Genomic DNA, 17,096 nt, shown 5'->3' with positions numbered 1-17,096 from the left:
ACCCATAGACATACACAGACCCATAGACATACACAGCGACCCATAGACATGCACAGACCCATAGACATGCACAGACCCATAGACATACACAGACCCATAGAGATACACAGAGACTCACAGAGATACACAGCGACCCATAGACATACACAGACCCATAGACATACACAGACCCATAGACATACACAGACCCATAGACATACACAGACCCATAGACATACACAGCGACCCATAGACATGCACAGACCCATAGACATGCACAGACCCATAGACATACACAGACCCATAGAGATACACAGAGACTCACAGAGATACACAGCGACCCATAGACATACACAGACCCATAGAGATCCAGAGACTCACAGTGACACATCGATGAAAGACTACGGTTGTTTGTTTGCGAGGCCACGCAACCCAAACGATGCACCATTCCAACAACCCGCCGGAGTCGTCTTCGCTCCATCATCTCACGAACTCATCGCCATCTCGCCCCTGAGCTCCCCCATGCCGAACTGCAAGAGTCCATCTCGGCTGTGCGGAGAGTCGCCCGCATGGTGGTGGAGGAGAAACCTTCCGCTGCCCGCGGTCGAACCCAGCGCTGCCGCTCGCAAGGCGCCCGGCAGCGTTCGCGTTGTGGGGGCCCCGCGCGCACCACCGCCCCCCCCCCTCGCGCACCACCGCCCCCCCCCCTCGCGCACCACCGCCCCCCCCTCGCGCACCACCCCCCCCCTCGCGCACCACCCCCCCCCCCTCGCGCACCACCGCCCCCCCCCCCCTCGCGCAGGAGGAGTTGGTAGAGTCCAAGGGCCACGTGGTCGCTTCCGGGTCGCTTCGACCGCGGGAGATGCCTCCGAATGGCGCCGCTACCACCGCCTGTTGCTGCTGCTGCTGCGGCCCGCACCACCACCCTCACCCTCACCACCCTCACCACCACCCTCACCACCACCCTCACCAGCACCCGCACCACCCTCCTCCTCCTCATTGTCATCGCCTGCCTCTCCCCAGGTGCGTGTGGCCAACCACTGTCACCAAACTCACCTCACCCAGCGGTGTGTTGACGAAAGGGCCGGACTGCATAACATTGTAGATGGAGCGCTCCCCTTCGCCTGTGCTCATGTGGCCGCTGTCTTGCCGTGTTCACGTGCAGGGAGCAGCAGCAGCAGCAGCAGCCGTGGGGTGATCCGCATGAAGATTGTTGAGGAGCCCAACTCGTTCGGGTGAGTGGTGGACCGCGCGCCTGTGTGTCCCTGGAGCTGCCTCGCGTATTACCTCCATCCCTGGGATTGCCCCGCGTCTCGAACGACTCCGTCCCATCCCCTCCTCTACGCTCCCAGTCTCTCTGTGCCTTCCTCCCACCCTCCCAGCCTGCTCCCAGCCTCGCCCTCTCGTTCCCTTCTCGCTCCCCTCCACTGGACTCAACTCCCCCTGCAGGACGCAGGGCAACCATCTTCACATCAACAATCTGCAGCTTGCATTCCTCCCTTAGAACAACCGCCATCTCTTCTCCCCGAGCCCACCACCATCATCATCCCGCTGCTACTGCTACACCTGGCCCCAGCTACGACTGGGCCTACCCCAAACCCCAAACCCCATCACTACCCCTGTCACTACCCCTACCACTAACTCTGTCACTAACCCTACCACAACCCCTACCACCACCCCTACCACCACCCCTATCACTAACCCTATCACTAACCCTATCACTACCCCTACCACTACCCCTGTCACTACCCCTATCGCTACAAAGTATGACCTGTGTTTGGATTTAGTTTGGATTTAGTGTGCTGATCTTAAAGGTGCATTGAAAAATTACAATACTCTGATCGATGCTCCTGCTGTTGTGGAGTGACTCATGCAGCCAGCTATGGCTGCAGGGTTTTGGTAGTAGATGTTGTTTATGCCATTTATTGTGAAAATTCCGTCACAGTTCCTATGGTTGCTTTTTCATTGCTTTCATGGCTTTATTTTGGTGATTTCGAAAAGTGTATTGGTTTAGCCATGTTTGTTTGTTGTAGTACAGAGTTAGACTGATGGCCTTAATCTAAGCTGTCTTGTGGTTGTTGTTGTTTGACTTGCATCCCACTGAGATTTTTGCACACAGCGTTGGTGTACGGTGTTTTTTCTGCAATATTTTTGCTGTCTTTTCTTGAATTTTCTGTTTGCACTTAGTCACATATTCACTTTAAGATGTTTTTTGTTCATGTTTTTGTTTTTTGTTTGTTGCGGTTGCACCCGATTCAAGAGCTGAATGGCTCACAGGGCTATACCTAATAAATGAACTTGAACTTGAACCACCCCTACCACCACCCCTATCACTACCCCTGCCACTACCCTGCCACTACCCCTGTCACTACCCCTATCACTAACCCTGTCACTAACCCTACCACTAACCCTACCACCACCCCTGCCACCACCCCTGCCACCACCCCTACCATCACCCCTGCCACCACCCCTGCCACTACCCCTGTCACTTCCCCTGTCACTTCCCCTACCACTACCCTACCACTACCACTACCCCTATCACTAACCCTGTCACTACCCCTACCACTAACCCTGTCACTAACCCTGTCACTAACCCTACCACTAACCCTACCACTACCCATATCACCACCCCTATCACCACCCCTACCACCACCCCTACCACCACCCCTGTCACTACCCCTACCACTACCCCTGTCACTACCCCTATCACTAACCCTGTCACTACCCCTATCACTAACCCAACCCCTATCGCCACTTAACCTCTCCCGCCTGTTCTGCTGTCACCATAACTACACCACTCTCTATTATCTCAACCACCGTCATCTTACATACAATGTTCTGATTGTTGTAACGCGCGGTGGAGTAACGGCGCTGCTGCCAAATAACTCCACGTGAGAGATGCAAAGATAAAACCGCACTTTGGTGTTGGTAGTCGGTGTTGGTAGTTGGTGTTGGTAGTCGGTGTTTGTAGTCGGTGTTGATAGTCGGTGTTTGTAGTCGGTGTTGGTAGTCGGTGTTGATAGTCGGTGTTTGTAGTCGGTGTTGGTAGTCGGTGTTTGTAGTCGGTGTTTGTAGTCGTTGTTTGTAGTCGGTGTTTGTAGTCGGTGTTGGTAGTCGGTGTTTGTAGTCGGTGTTTGTAGTCGGTGTTTGTAGTCGGTGTTTGTAGTCGGTGTTTGTAGTCGGTGTTGGTAGTCGGTGTTTGTAGTCGGTGTTTGTAGTCGGTGTTTGTAGTCGGTGTTGGTAGTCGGTGTTTGTAGTCGCTTCACCGCTGCGATGACCCCCCCCCCCCCACGGCCAGGCTCAACAACGGCCTCGTGGCTCAGGCGACCCGGCTCAAGGCCAAGGTGAAGCCGTCGCGAGTGACAGGTGAACGCACGCACGCCGTCATCATCATCATCATAGTTGTCGTCAGCCACCATCATCCACTGCTGGATGAAGGCCTCCCCGACCACCTCCCCCACGATCCATTCGACGGCCACACACGAGCGACCTGTTCAACACGGTGTGCCCTACTCGTGACGAATTGCCACGTTCTATTTACGTCACAAATCTTACCAATTGGCTGTGTCGGGTGGTGGCGGATTTAACACCACATTCATATTTACGCGATCGAACCCCCCAAAAAACCACTGGATGAACCAACCTCTTAGCTCCATCTCACCGGGGGACGTCCTCTCTTCACGCTCTCCATTCCTCGGCTGCCTCTCCGTTATTATCGTTCACGCTCCACATCAAATCATCGCTTCCAATCTAATGTAGATATTGTATTGTGTAGTTATATAGAGAGCGCCTTCACTTAAGATTCTTGACGTAGTTCACAAAGCGGTGCCAGTGGAATGACGTAGTTGGCGGCAGGGATGTACTACACGTGACAGCGATAGAGGGGCACGTGGGGGTCACGGGAGGGCGACAGGGGAGGGACGGGAAGGAGTGGAGGGGAGAGGGAGGGGAGAGGGAGGGGATTGACGAAGGAGAAGAGGTGAGGCTTTGAGAAACGGAAGGAGGTGAAGGAGATGGAGGGGGATTGCTTAATATATTATGGGGAGGGCACTCGGTCTATGGGCAGTGTTGAGTCTGTGGTCTATCGGCAGAATACCGGTGAAGTCTATTCCAGTGGAGGGGTCTTGCCGCGTCGTGCCCAGGCCCGCTAGTGCGAGTTGGGACGATGCCCCTCACCTGCACTGTTGACGCCACAGCGCCATGTGCACATCGGTGCGTCTTTGCGCCAAGATTCGGCGTCATTGCAGCGTCGCTGCTGCCGGTGGTTTCCTGCCTCGACTCTCCGACGTGGCGGCTTCGGCTTGGCGTCCTCCGTGTTGTTTAGCACAGGCAGTCGCGCGATTCGCTTACGAGACCTCATGAGATGGCTCACACTCTGGGTCGGATCGTCTTTGACTTTGATGTTTACAGCTGGTCATAACCCAAAACAGGCTGTGGTGTGGGTTGCTATGTAATTATTACGGTTATAGGTTCAAATGGAATGTTCGATTAAGTGCTATTTTCTGAGTACGGTAATTAAACACGTAGCTCTGGAACACAAGACGCTGTCACGCACGTATTGTATGTTTTGAACTTCTTTAGCATCGAACGTAGTAGCCAACCATGCAACTTTGGAGGTGCGGGGAAAGAACAACAAACTAAACACAAAAAGCACTTTTAAATAAAGGAGTTTTTAATTTAGATGTAAAAGTCCATATTTCCAGTGGCTTCCCAATATCAAAAGAGCGTTCCAGACGGCCGTAGAAACACATCTGGAAGCACAAGATGCGGTGACCGTCTTTGTTCGATGGCGGAGCAAAACGTCAGACATCAAGACTGTTGTCCTTTCCCCGCACCTCTGATGAGCACGGTTGGCTACGTACGGTGTGAAGAAAGTTCTACACACACACACAAGCCGAGCGTGTAAGACGGTGGATTCTGTTGACGTGAAACTCCCGAACGTGTGCCAGGGCCTCGCCATCTCTTCCGGCTCGCTGGGAAGTGCTTCAGCCACACCTCAGGATCGTGAGAGACTCCAGTCCACACACGTCGCGTTACCCGCGTTACCCGCGTTACCCGCGTTACCCGCAGCGCAGTGTGTAGCCCCCCCTGTCCACTGTTGTACAGGGTTGGTGGTCCAGATGTCTTCTGACCCCCAATATTTTTTCCCTTGCATATTCATGTCTGTTTTATATAAACCTTACTTTAAAAGTTGTAGATAATGAAATGGGGGTAACAAGACATCTGGACCCCACACGATACAAGAAGCTGTGGGTGTTATTTGACCATACCTCACCACACTGGTCAATGCGGCTTGGTGATGGTGGGGAACAGACATTGGAGCAGTGTACTGTAAAAAAATTACAGGCTGTCTGTCCCGTTTAAGACGGTCCACATCTACGAGGTTTCCATCACGCCACCACGGATCGATTTAGGACTCAGAAACTTGATTTACGTCACATCTTCCGATACGGCTCCAAAACCCATTTGAACAGTCGGTCTGCTTTCTCGTCTGGTTTCCGACGTGATTTGGTGTGGAGCTTTTGTTCTTCTCCGGTGTTTGTGGTTGTTTACCGATGAAACCCTCTTAGATGTGGACGATAAACGGAAAAACAAATCGGCAAGTGATGTTTATATGGGCATATAGGATCCCACTTACCCCACGGGGTTTCCAGGAACGCCTCGTGTTGTAAAAGCAGTGACAACCTGGACTTCCCTGCACTGCCCTCTGCTGACAACATAAAGAAGGGAGTTCGATATTTTTGGGGGTTTTTTCTTTACCATTTTTATTGTAAAAGTTTTTTGTCATGTTAGTCACGACCACTTTACATTGCGATGAATTCAATTGGCATAATCCAATGTACGTGCCGTTTATGAAATCCAGGTACAAGTACGACTTCTGCCCGTTTCACAACGTGACCCAGCACGAGCAGTCTCTGCGGTGGAACGCTTACAGCGGCATACTCGGGTACGCGGCGGCGGCACACCCACCCTGTGTGCAGCACTCAGAGATTACAGTTCAGCCCTACACAAAGTCCAATCCAATTTTATATTTACATTAAGCGCCTTCACTAAAGGCGCTTGACGTAGCTTACACGGTGGTGACGCGGAATGGAATGATGTAGTTGGCAGGGGCGTGCTGCAAGGATTGAAGAATGGGTGACAGTGATAGACAACACTGGAGCAGTGTTGAGTCTATGGGTAGCAGTGCTGAGTCTATGGGTAGCAGTGCTGCTCAATGTACAGGGAAAGTTGATTCCAGTGGAGGGCTGCAAAGACCGAGGACCGGGATTGGGCACAGGGAGGAGGGGCAGAGCGTAGATTGGGAATGAAGAGGATGAGAGGATGCAAGATAATTAACATCAGCACCATCGGATCTTTAAGCCAGGTGCCATCTCGTAGAGGTCCAAGGGCTGTTTTTAACGCTTTCCAACTGAGGTTGAAGCGCCGTTTATGCATTATTCAGCTCGTGCGTTGCTCCAGAATGTGAGGGGACTTTAAATTATTGTGAAGATAACCCTATATTTATGAAATTAGAGTATAGAGTTTTGTTGCTTTTAAGGACCTCACCATTTTGAAAGGGTTGCCCAAAACTGGGAGACACCAAACATAGCAAAAAGGACTCTAAACATGCCAATGTCGTACTCTGATAGCTACCCGTCGGCTTAGGCAGTCGTACGTGGAAAAGCCTTTGCTTATACAACCGAGTAAGAAATTCACACACGTATTGTAAACACTCGAAAGTTAACATTCGGCATTCAACACAAGATATGCAACAACAATAACACAGCAGTGTCAAGTAAAGACAGAACCTAACACATCCCCGCAGGACAGCATTCGTATCTGTGCCGTGGCGTTTAACGTCTCCATGCCTTGCTCCGCTGTGCAGAGTCGCTGGCGAACACTCCATCCTCTTCCACCCTCTCGTTTCCACACAGCATCTGGCACGAGTGGGAGATCGTTAACAACACCTTCATCGCTATGGTGATGAAAAATGGTGACAACTGTGGCTCCAACAGCCGGCAGGCCAAGGTGAGGGATCGGCTGTCTAGCGCCCGCTGCCTCTGCTCGCTGCACCGCTGAGCCGTGTGTGTGTGTGCTGCACCGTGTGTGTGTGTGTGCTGCACCGTGTGTGTGTGTGCTGCACCGTGTGTGTGTGTGCTGCACCGCTGACCCGCGTGTGTGTGTGCGCTGCACCGCTGAGCCATGTGTGTGCTGCACCGCTGAGCCATGTGTGCGCTGCGCCAGTGGAGCTGTTGTGTAGCGGTTAGCGCGCTGCGCTTCAAACCCGGTAATCCGACTTCGATTCTTGCCCACGGCCAGTCCTGAGCCTCCCCTAGGTTGACTCGGCCTTAAATGAGTACCTAGTGGTGTGTGAACAGCGCCACTGGTGAGACAAAGGTGGTCGAGCGTGGTACTGGCCACCCACCCCCTCGCGTGCCGTGCCGGCCTTCATAGGTGCTCGCTAACAGCACTTGCCCCAACAGTCTGTTAAGGCTACACGGGGGATCTTTGTGCGCACGCACCACAGGTGACCTTCAAGTGCGGGACTCAGAATGCGCTGCTGGGCGTGGAGGAGCCACGCACCTGCGAGTACGCAGTCAACTTCACCACGCCGCACGTGTGCCACCCGCACAGCATGCTGGGTGAGGTGGCGCGCTCGCTCTCGACGGCAATCGATTGATCCATCAGTCGATCGCTGCTGCCATCCTTTTAAGTCTTTGTCGATGGAGACGTCGCTGAAAATGAAGCCTTCAAAACACCAATGCCGAAGGAGATGTTTATTGTGGACGTCCGCACTGCTGCTCCATTCCGTTCGCCAGCGGATCTGGGCGAGGTTATAGGATGAAGGCAGCAGCACGATCCCAGGGAGTTACTCTTGAGATGTGGCATCTGAATTGTTTTAATAATCTGATCACTTTCAGCAGCTTTGTTGTTCGGTCTTGGTTTGGCATTCAATGCTCTGTTAATCTGAGTGTTATTGTAGCCATTCGGTCGTAGTGCTTCTTTAACATGTTTAATCTCGCTCACTAGACTTTCACCATCTGACACTGTTTTTCCCCCAGTGTATGAGCGGCTTGATGAGAGAGGATTTCTGTACTGGGTGATGGTGCAAATCTGCATTCAGATAGGCATCAGTGTGCATTCCCTTTCGGTAAACGCTGTCTGTTAATTTACCATTTAGGCTGCGTCCAAGCATAATGTCTAGGAAGGGGAGTGTGTTGTTCACCTCCATTTCCGCGATTGCAGTGTACCCCACGCTGCCCCAGTCGCTGCGAGAGGAGTGGGATAGGATCGAGCAAGATTTGTACGACGAGATCATCACCCAGCAGGTGACGCCCCCTCTCCGTTGTGTTTGTTGTTGCTGCTCTCGTTCGCGGCCTGTGGCTTCCCACTGCAGGGAATGTGTCTATGATGGACAACTTATTTCGCACCATACGTAGCCAACCGTGCTAATCGGAGGTGTGGGGGGTAAGGACAACAAACTAAAAACATAAAGCAGTTCTAAAGAAATCAGTTTTAAATCTAGATGATTTAAAAGTGCATAGCTCCACCAGCTTCCTAATATGGGAGGAAAGCACGTTCCAGATGGCTGCAGAAGCGCATCTGGAAGCGCCACGCGATGCGGTGAGAGTCCCCCGGCTGTCTCCTCGCCGTCTCCCTCCGCTTCTGCTCCCTCCCGGTCTCACCCGCCAACCCCGGTGACCAACCGTGGTGAAGTATGGTCAAATGAACCCCACAACCCACACGGCCTGGTGAACCTCAATGACAGCAGTGGTTTGACAAGGGGGCTATACCAAAAATAAAAAATAAACCTTTATTTTAACAGGTCAGGCCCACTGATTTATATACCAGTTTTTAAGAAGCTACCTGGACACAAATTATATCTAAATTAAGTGGCTTATCGTGTGGAAATGTAAAGCAGCCAAATACTCTCAACGCACACGTGGATTCTAAATGTGGAGGTAAAAACCAGAGCACCCGGAGAAAAAGTCACGTGACCATGGGGAGAACGTGCAAACTCCAAGTCAGGGTTGGGATGAAGCCCACGACCTGTAAACCAGGCGAGGTAGTTAACATCTCGCTCCACATACGCTGTATAAGTGGGGCTCCACGTACACCTTGCACGTGCACACACCTTGCACGTGCACACACCTTGCACGTGCACACACCTTGCACGTGCACACACCTTGCACGTGCACACACCTTGCACGTGCACACACCTTGCACGTGCACACACCTTGCACGTGCACACACCTTGCACGTGCACACACCTTGCACGTGCACACACCTTGCACGTGCACACACCTTGCACGTGCACACACCTTGCACGTGCACACACCTTGCACGTGCACACACCTTGCACGTGCACACACCTTGCACGTGCACACACCTTGCACGTGCACACACGAGCTTCCAGTTGTCGCGCAGTGCAAGGTGGCTGCCAATGTCACGTGCGTCTCTCCCCGTGAACGTCACCGGCAGGGCTACGAAAAGCAACTGCGGGCGGCGATCTTCAGGAAGAGCGGCTACGTACTGTCGGCAGACGCCGACGCCACGACCGCAGACGGTCCGGAGGATCAGGAAAGAGTCTTTAACACGTTGGACTCGTGCAATGAGGTACGGCACCAACAGAAGGGCCATTGGCACAGGAGGGAGTGCTGGTCTGCACACCGGGCTCCTAAGCCTGCCCACTGCCTCTGCATTTACTGGCTCAGTGCGTTGCCCTGGTTGTTTTGCAACCTGAAAGGATGCGTTCGTCCGCGTTCGTCCGCGCACGCCAAGTTAAAGTGCGGGCGTCGATTCAGTCGAAGCGCGTTTTTCCGCAGGAGTACCGCACGCTGCAGGACGAGGTGAGGAGGCTGAAGGCTCTGCTGCAGCAGCATGGCATCTCGCCCAACCATACAGGTGAGCCTACCTGCGACGGTCGCAGCCGGTGTCCGTGGCACCGTCAGTGTCCGTGGCACCGTCAGTGTCCGTGGCACCGTCAGTGTCCGTGACGGGGTTGTGCTAAGATTGGGCACCGTCGTGGTGGCGAGACGTTAACTCCCTCGCCTGGTATGCAGGAGGTTCATGGGTTCGATTCCTGTCGTGTTGTTGTGTGGTTGTTGGAGCAGCGATCGTGGGGAGCGATATCTGAATCAGTTCCGGCACCCCTTCATTCAAGTGCACCGACCAGCATGAAGTATGATCAATCCGCATGACTCAAGGGTGTTTGGGAGGCCGTCATCCAATAGTGGATCGACAGAATCCTGCACAACTTTGATGCCTCAAGGCTCATTTCCTGTCATGAGCAGGCTTTTGCCACTGCACAGCTCCCCAGCTTTGGAACTCTTTGCTAATAAGACAGTTGGGATCATTAGATATGTTTAAGTCTTGAAAACTCACCTCTTTAAACTGGCTGTTTACCCAGCAGGCTCCATTTACTTCCTGGCTTTCCATACACGCGGATGCAATGGTGGGATCTACAGATGAAATCCGCCACGCTACAAATGTAAATTATTATATTATTAAACACGTGCTGAGGAATCTATTAATTGTGCTGCCGAGAACACCTGTGACTTCCTTGTGCAGTTTCCCTTGTGCGACGTCTGCCCAAGCGTCCACGTTCGCAATGCCATGCGATGCCACGCGAAGCTTCACCACCGAACGCGCTTCTCGTGCCCGTGGTGGCGCCGTCTTCTCTCCGTGTGTTTCAGCAACGACGGCGCCGCCAGCCTCCCGGGCAGAGCATCGCCCGGCGGGGGGCGGGCTGCTGCCGGCCACCTCCAACGGGGCTCCGAGAGGTCTGCCGCAACTCAAGGGAGACGTGGGGGAACGCTGACCCCTCCAGGCCGACCCCCGCGCAGCCTTGGACACGAAGCCTCAAACTCACGCGAGTTCAGAGCAGCAGAGCTGTGGGGACCCTTGGGGAGATAAAGTTGCCAAATCCAGCAAAAATTTAATTGGGCTCCTTTTCTTTGTCTTACATTGTGTAAACGAAGTGTGTGCAATACGGCATCGGTGCAAGAAAAACTCCATTATATCATTTGTATATTTAAATAATTGTCTTTTACCTGTTGAATAAACCGTAATGCTGCTCCCACCGTGTACAGTAAGTCCTCGATTAATGCGGTAGACGAGTTCCTGAAAAGTGCCGCGTTCGGTGAATTTTTTTTCCCACGCAAGGCGTCAGGCAGTTCCCGACAGAAAATAACCCAAATCCTAAATACAGCCGAAACGACGCCACCGCTGGGTTTTATCTTTATCTGAAGTTTATTAAATGTCTTGAAAATTACAGAAGATAATAAAAAAAGATAAGACCTAAATTCAGCTACAAAAATAATCTTGGCTGTAAACAGTTTGCCCCCGGGTGCTTTGTTCGTGGCGCTGGGGGCTCCGGCGATAAGCGTTACAACATGGAGCGGGGAAACAACACGGCCGCAATTTACAACAAAACCACAAAAGCCTTGCCGGGCAGCTGGCCTCGGACTGTAAACAAAATGAAGAGGCGTTAACCGCAAACTTCTCCAAGGACGTTAAAAACCTTCACGAGGTGGGGCGGGGCAGCTGCTACAAACTAAATCCAAAACTTTCTACCCAGCTCTCTGTGACACTAACTCCCCCACGCGCCGTATGAGAGAGTGAAACACTACTTGTTTAATAGCGATAATAATTTAAAATATGTACCCATGAAACTCCCATTTATTGTCTTAAATAGTTTTAAAAGTATGTGGGATGTTTTGTGCCCAATTCTTAAGAGTTTTTTTCGTGGCGCTTTACGCGGGGAAAACTAGTACGTAACGTGAGAACCTCGTGTGTGTTTAGGAGAACACCGAATAGATCCAGCCAACCTACTTGCTCTACTGCTCCCCTACAGAAACCACGTTTTTCCAGCAGGTGCTCTTGGCAAGCTGAGCATGGCCTTCTCGTTGGAGCAGACAATTCAGGATTCGTCCCTGCTGGATCCACCCACCCCACACTTCCACGTTCACCATTGTGCCACCCCAACCGATCACACAAATCCATTAACATGTTTGCACCGCCACCTTTTTTTTGCACCAAGGGGAAATAAATGCTTTTCACGCTAAGCACGACCATTTACATACGGGCAGTGTGAAACGCATCGCGAAGAGTATATTTTTCCAATATTAAAAGGCGAATTTTACATTTCTGCGTCGTAATACATTTTTTACAATTAAAAGACTTTGGCCACGAATCGGTAAGAAATCCGTTGGACCCCGGCTGTTCCCCACGCCGGCGATGGCACGCGGCGGCGGTGGAGGTTGCACACCGCACTTGCCGCACAACGCTCGCGGTGAAATGCGCCGCCTGGAGCCACTCACCGCGCTGTGGTCTCCATGGAACACGCCGCATGGAGAACGCCACAGCGTCAACGCTCGCAGACCCTCCACAACGCTGCATGGGGTAAATGAGGTGTAAACCCCACCTGAAAGAAGCTGTTTTTGTGACGATTTAATACTTAAATCGCTGGACTTTAACTTTTTAAAAAAATTAATGCTTTACCGTATTCTCCGGATGAATGGACACTGGAAAGTAATAAACTTGTGCCCGGTGCAAATAAAGTTACACGAATCTGGTTGCGTGCACACTGGAGTATGAAACGTACCCCCCCCGCCCCACCTTTGCTTTACAGTCAAGGAGAGAGGGAGCAAGTATACAACCTGCAAAATACGGTCGTCCAATGATATAACTGAGTGGCTGGGTAGCTTAACAGTCGGTACACTCTACATTGCATGGAGTATTAAGGTTCAATTCCTGTTTCGGCCACGCTGCCCTGCTGGAGGCCGCTAGTACCGAGCGTCGCGAGAGGCGAATGATCCCGAGAACAGCTCCGCCGCGACGAGCCGCGTGCCAACCTCGCACCACGACATCGCCGGCGTGAGGACGCCCACGTGCCGAGAGGGAATCGCCAAAACAACCGACGCCGGTGCTGCTTCTCATGAATCGTCCACTTCACTACTTTTAGAGGACACGGAAACGTTACCCCTTGACGTCTTAAGAAAGCCACACCGAATCTTCACGATTGCTTTGTACAAGTCCTGCTGCTGCTGCTGCTTGGGGACGTCTGGACTGCAGCTTTTTAAACATTCTTTTTGCGGAAGCAAATTTCTGTTTCTGGAGTAAACACCAGAAACGAGAAAGGAGACTTCCGTGACGTGCAGCGCAGATCGCCGGTCTCGAGAGGCCGCTCTCCCTCACCGTCTCTCGCCCGTCTGCAGTGTCTCTCGCCAAAACCCCCCTCGCCTGCGGGCACAGCGCTCGAGAAGGCCGTGTGCATTGGAACGAGTCGTACGTGCGGCGGACGGCAGTGCAATTGCGTTGCCGGGATGGTAACGTGCGCAGCAACAGGACGATGGCATCTCAATCTGAGCTGTGCGCGCGGACATGACGGACATGACGGCAAAACTCGGCACGGCGGCCAGCGCGCTGCAACGAGCGATTCCCAGCCCCGTAGCATCGGTGGTGGGGAGGGGCCAGAGGGGGGGCCGAACCCCACCCCCGCTCCTAAATTCTTGAAGTCAATAAAAAATATATAGGAACCATACAGCGGCGATCCCCACACACGGGCTGCTGGAGCGGACACCGCGCGAGAGACACGGATCGCATTCCTTCACTCCGTTTGGCGTTCAAAGTTTGTCGGAACATCGACCGCGTCGTGTCCCCCCTGAGTGATTGTATGCCCACCCCCCACCCCACCCCTTTAAACGCGGTCACACTCCGGGGCCGACGGAGACGGACGCAAGTCGGCGTGGACCGAGGCACTTCCAGGGGCTCGGTGGCCATCGCGTGCGTGCCGAGCGACGCGATCACCGGAGGACGTTCCGGACGCTCCGGCCCCAAACGTCGAGTGTCAAAAACACGACCCCTCGGCCGTGCTGGCAACAGGTCACCGCGCTACGGAGAGAGCCGCGCGCCGTACTCAGAAATGGCTCTCGACCATCCGAGCAAACGGAGCGTTGCACACCTTTAAAACCCCTGAAACGTGGACTTGGCAGGAAATAAGTCACAGCTGTTAAAATAAGCCAGGGTAAAAGCCGGCACACGTTTTGCCCCGGCTATGGATTCATCGTTGCTCCTTTTATAAACGCTTCACATTATTATCGTATTGCATAGTACTTAGCAGAAAGATTACGTTATAACACGCGTACATGTCCAGCATTAGATTCGATGGCGCAAATTAAGGTGGCCCATTTTCTAAATCTCAATTTTTATCCTCAATTCCAGAGTCTTGAACAAAGTCGAATTGCCTTGTCAAGATACTAGTGGTTGTGGAACAAGTTCCCAAGACATCAAATCCAGTTCACATTTCCAAGTCGGCCAATCCTCCCCCATGTGAAACGCAAGCCAGGAGCAGCAAAGCATATGGGCCTCACCAATGGATACATGAATCCAGATTGAATCTGCCTCGTGAGGCCTGCAGAGAATAGATGATGAAACCCAAACAGCCAATCCCCTCCCCTCACCACCACCACTCTGCACTGTTCACGTGTCTATGGTTACCAGCCTCCTCCCCATCTGTGCATGCACGTGAGGCAATCGTGGACTTGTGTACTGGTAAACATCACGCGAATGGATCGTAGAGATCGTAAACAACTAGGGTTTGTAAATTCCCAATCAAAGTTTGCCATAAAATTCGGTCCACCATGACAAACCAACGTGCAGTTCTACCGACAGGGAAGTGAATCCCTGCTTCGTTTTGCTTCGGTATGAACGCGATGTTTGTGCACGCGCTCATTCCGTGCCAACGGCTTTTTGCTTTTAGTTTGTGCCCACTCCGCACCTCCGATGAGAACGGTTGGCTATGTAGGGTGTGAAAGAAGTTCAACGTACGTATGCACAGTTTCCCCTTTTGTGAGCCGACGCAGCTAAGTGTCCTGTCCAGCTTGGAAACCCTCTTCCAAATCTGTCGCGTCTTTTTCACATTGAGGCCCGGGGCTCAATACCAGTAACCGCGTTGGGGTTGGACGTCGACGTCTTCAAGGAAGTCGGAGCGGGAGGGAGGAACCGTGGGGCGGGTGGCCCAGGCGGGCGGCTCCCGTCGTGAGCGCTCAACCTGACACGCCGGACACGGGGGGGGGGGGGGGGGGGGGACACGTTGTACTGAAGGAAGAAGTTTTGGGACCGACAAAGCGGATGAATAATTTATAAAGAAAAGTCAGAGTCTCCGTGTTCTACGACTACAACTAGTCTCTTTAATTATACCAGGTGAGGCCAACTGAGCTATACAGTAGCTCTTTTTCAGAAGCGACTTGGCTATCACAAATGATAGCTCAACAAAGTGGCTGATCACCGTGTGAAAATTTATAGCGGCAGACAAATACTCTGAGCGCATGACGTTGATTCTAAATGTGGAGGGGAAAACTGGAGGACCCGGAGAAAAATCCACACGACCACTCCACGTGTACAGCAGGTGACAGGGAGGGGTTTGGAACCCACGACCTCCTGACCACCAGGTGAGGAAGTGAACATTTTGCCACCGTGGCTCAAATGAGTATGGAGCGGCGCTCAACTCCACCAGCAGCTCTTAGGCAGCGGTGGAAATTCCACATTCTCATTGCAGGGGCCAGTGCGCTCTCCACGAGGCAGCTGCCATTGACTTCCCACGAAGTGGTACAGATTTTATCGGCCTCAAGAAGACTGATAGGGTAACGGAATCCACAGACGCAGACTTGAACTTCAGTCGGCAGGCATGGCCTGCAACGCAAGGTCGTTCCGTCTGCATTATTTGACGTAAAAAATTGTTCCTGCCCAGCATCTTGAGATGCTAATTGTTTTAAGAGGCTTTTTATACAAATTCTGATTGTTGTTATTATTGTTGTTGCTGTTGAGCGTGTCATTGGTGAGGAGAGTGCCATCTTGTTACCAGGTTAACATGCTGCATGCAGAGCTGTGCAAGCATTTGGCCCTCATATGCAATTAATGTACAGAGTTGCGCGATGCACTTGGCATGAACGACGCGATACACAACGCCGCCGTTACGATTGTTACTGCTGCTGGCATTGCGGGGCTCACAGGCGCCACGGACGGCCGTGGCAGAGGCAGCGGCGTCCTCCTCGGCGATCCTCCGCAGGTTCCTCTCCGCCTCGTCCGCCGTCCTGCACGCAGCAGAGACATACAACCGCCCTGCTCAGCCGTAAACAACAAAAACTACCGCGGCGATTGCTGTCAGGGGAGCACTGTTTGTGGGACGCCACGGTGGCGAGATGTTATCGCCCTCGCCTGGTATGCAGGAGGTCGTGGGTTCGATCCCCGACCCTGATGATGCCTGATCTGTATTTGGAGTTTGCACGTCTTTCTTTCTCTCTCCGTGGTAGCGTGGATTTTTCTCCGGGTCCTCCGTTTTTCCCCCTCCACATTTAGAATCGAAGTGTGTTTTTAAGAGTTTCCGGCTGCTGCTATACATTTCCACGTGATAAGCCACTTTGCTGAGGAATCTTTCGTGGCCAGGTTGCTTATGAAAAAGAGCTATATGGCTCAGTGGACCTTACCTAGTAAATACAAAAGATATATAGTTTCGACGGAGATGACTGACAGATGCAAAAACTGTGCTCCCACTCCCAACGTTTTAGTCGCCCGGCTCTCCGCTCATTATTGCGAGCGTCGCTCCTCCGCCCTCCGTTGTTGCTGGAGGGCGACCGCCTCCAACTGCCCAGTAGTAGCATCCTTCACGAACCTCCCCCAGAGGCCGTACTAAAACACAACAACAACAACAACCGCCATTCGCCACTAAGTGGCGGTGACGTCACCACGATGCTTGTGCCAGGCCAAGTGCACACCCATGCTCACACACATTCACACTCGCCACACATCTTGAGGAACCCCAATCGGGGTTTTTGACAGGAAGGGACCCCTTTCAAGCAGACGGAAGAAGCAGGATGGAAAATAAGAATGGAAGCTGGAGAGTAGTCGGGCGTAACGAAGGGTTGAACGATCAATGGAATTCAGACTGCAGTGAGGGTCCAAAAGAACCAGAATGGAGAGAACGGCGGCGAGAAGAGAATGACGTCACGACCACACCCAGCCGGCCTGCTCCAGTGGAGCACGTCCCTGCTGGGAGCCAGACCTACTGGGTCACGGGGTCATACAGAGCATGCTGATAGCAGAGCGAGGGAGAAAATGACCTCTGCAAGAAC

At 52.6% G+C, this 17,096-nt stretch overlaps 2 protein-coding genes across 5 annotated transcripts in view; one reads left to right on the top strand and one right to left on the bottom strand.

Moving 5' to 3' along the window:
• The first annotated feature begins 813 nt into the window (after positions 1-813).
• GNPTG (N-acetylglucosamine-1-phosphate transferase subunit gamma) lies at positions 814-12,538 on the top strand. Of its 3 annotated transcripts, none has more exons than XM_061570062.1 (12): positions 814-906; positions 958-1,002; positions 1,145-1,214; positions 3,278-3,345; positions 4,929-4,983; positions 5,843-5,926; positions 6,897-6,990; positions 7,490-7,604; positions 8,209-8,291; positions 9,445-9,579; positions 9,789-9,867; positions 10,659-12,538. In XM_061570062.1, the coding sequence occupies exons 1-12, from the start codon at positions 852-854 to the stop codon at positions 10,781-10,783; spliced, it is 1,008 nt and encodes a 335-aa protein (XP_061426046.1). In that variant the 5' UTR covers positions 814-851; the 3' UTR covers positions 10,784-12,538. The 3 variants fall into 3 exon arrangements, with proteins under 3 accessions (XP_061426046.1, XP_061426045.1, XP_061426047.1); XM_061570063.1 differs by having other exon boundaries at positions 822-911; positions 963-1,002; XM_061570061.1 differs by having other exon boundaries at positions 814-1,002.
• LLGL1 (LLGL scribble cell polarity complex component 1) overlaps positions 11,196-17,096 on the bottom strand; it is a 57,205-nt gene continuing 51,304 nt past the window's right edge. For both annotated transcript variants that reach the window (XM_061570043.1, XM_061570044.1), the window contains exons 25-26: positions 15,976-16,058; positions 11,196-15,016 (exon numbers count right to left, since the gene is read on the bottom strand). In XM_061570043.1, the coding sequence (XP_061426027.1) occupies positions 15,012-15,016; positions 15,976-16,058 (88 nt within the window). In that variant the 3' untranslated portion in view covers positions 11,196-15,011. The remainder of the gene's footprint in view (positions 15,017-15,975; positions 16,059-17,096) is intronic.

Source organism: Lethenteron reissneri, chromosome 44 (assembly GCF_015708825.2).
Source record: "Lethenteron reissneri isolate LAM-NWPU_2019-01 chromosome 44, ASM1570882v1, whole genome shotgun sequence".
NCBI lineage: Eukaryota > Metazoa > Chordata > Hyperoartia > Petromyzontiformes > Petromyzontidae > Lethenteron > Lethenteron reissneri.
This window is presented reverse-complemented; position numbering and strand designations above follow the sequence as displayed.

Bases quoted from the DNA above. Each gene is read 5' to 3' on its own strand.
- GNPTG (XM_061570061.1), top strand. From the start codon at position 852: ATGGCGCCGCTACCACCGCCTGTTGCTGCTGCTGCTGCGGCCCGCACC. The intron at 7,605-8,208 runs GTGAGGTGGCGC...CCGCGATTGCAG, and splicing joins CCACCCGCACAGCATGCTGG to TGTACCCCACGCTGCCCCAG. The intron at 8,292-9,444 runs GTGACGCCCCCT...CGTCACCGGCAG, and splicing joins ACGAGATCATCACCCAGCAG to GGCTACGAAAAGCAACTGCG.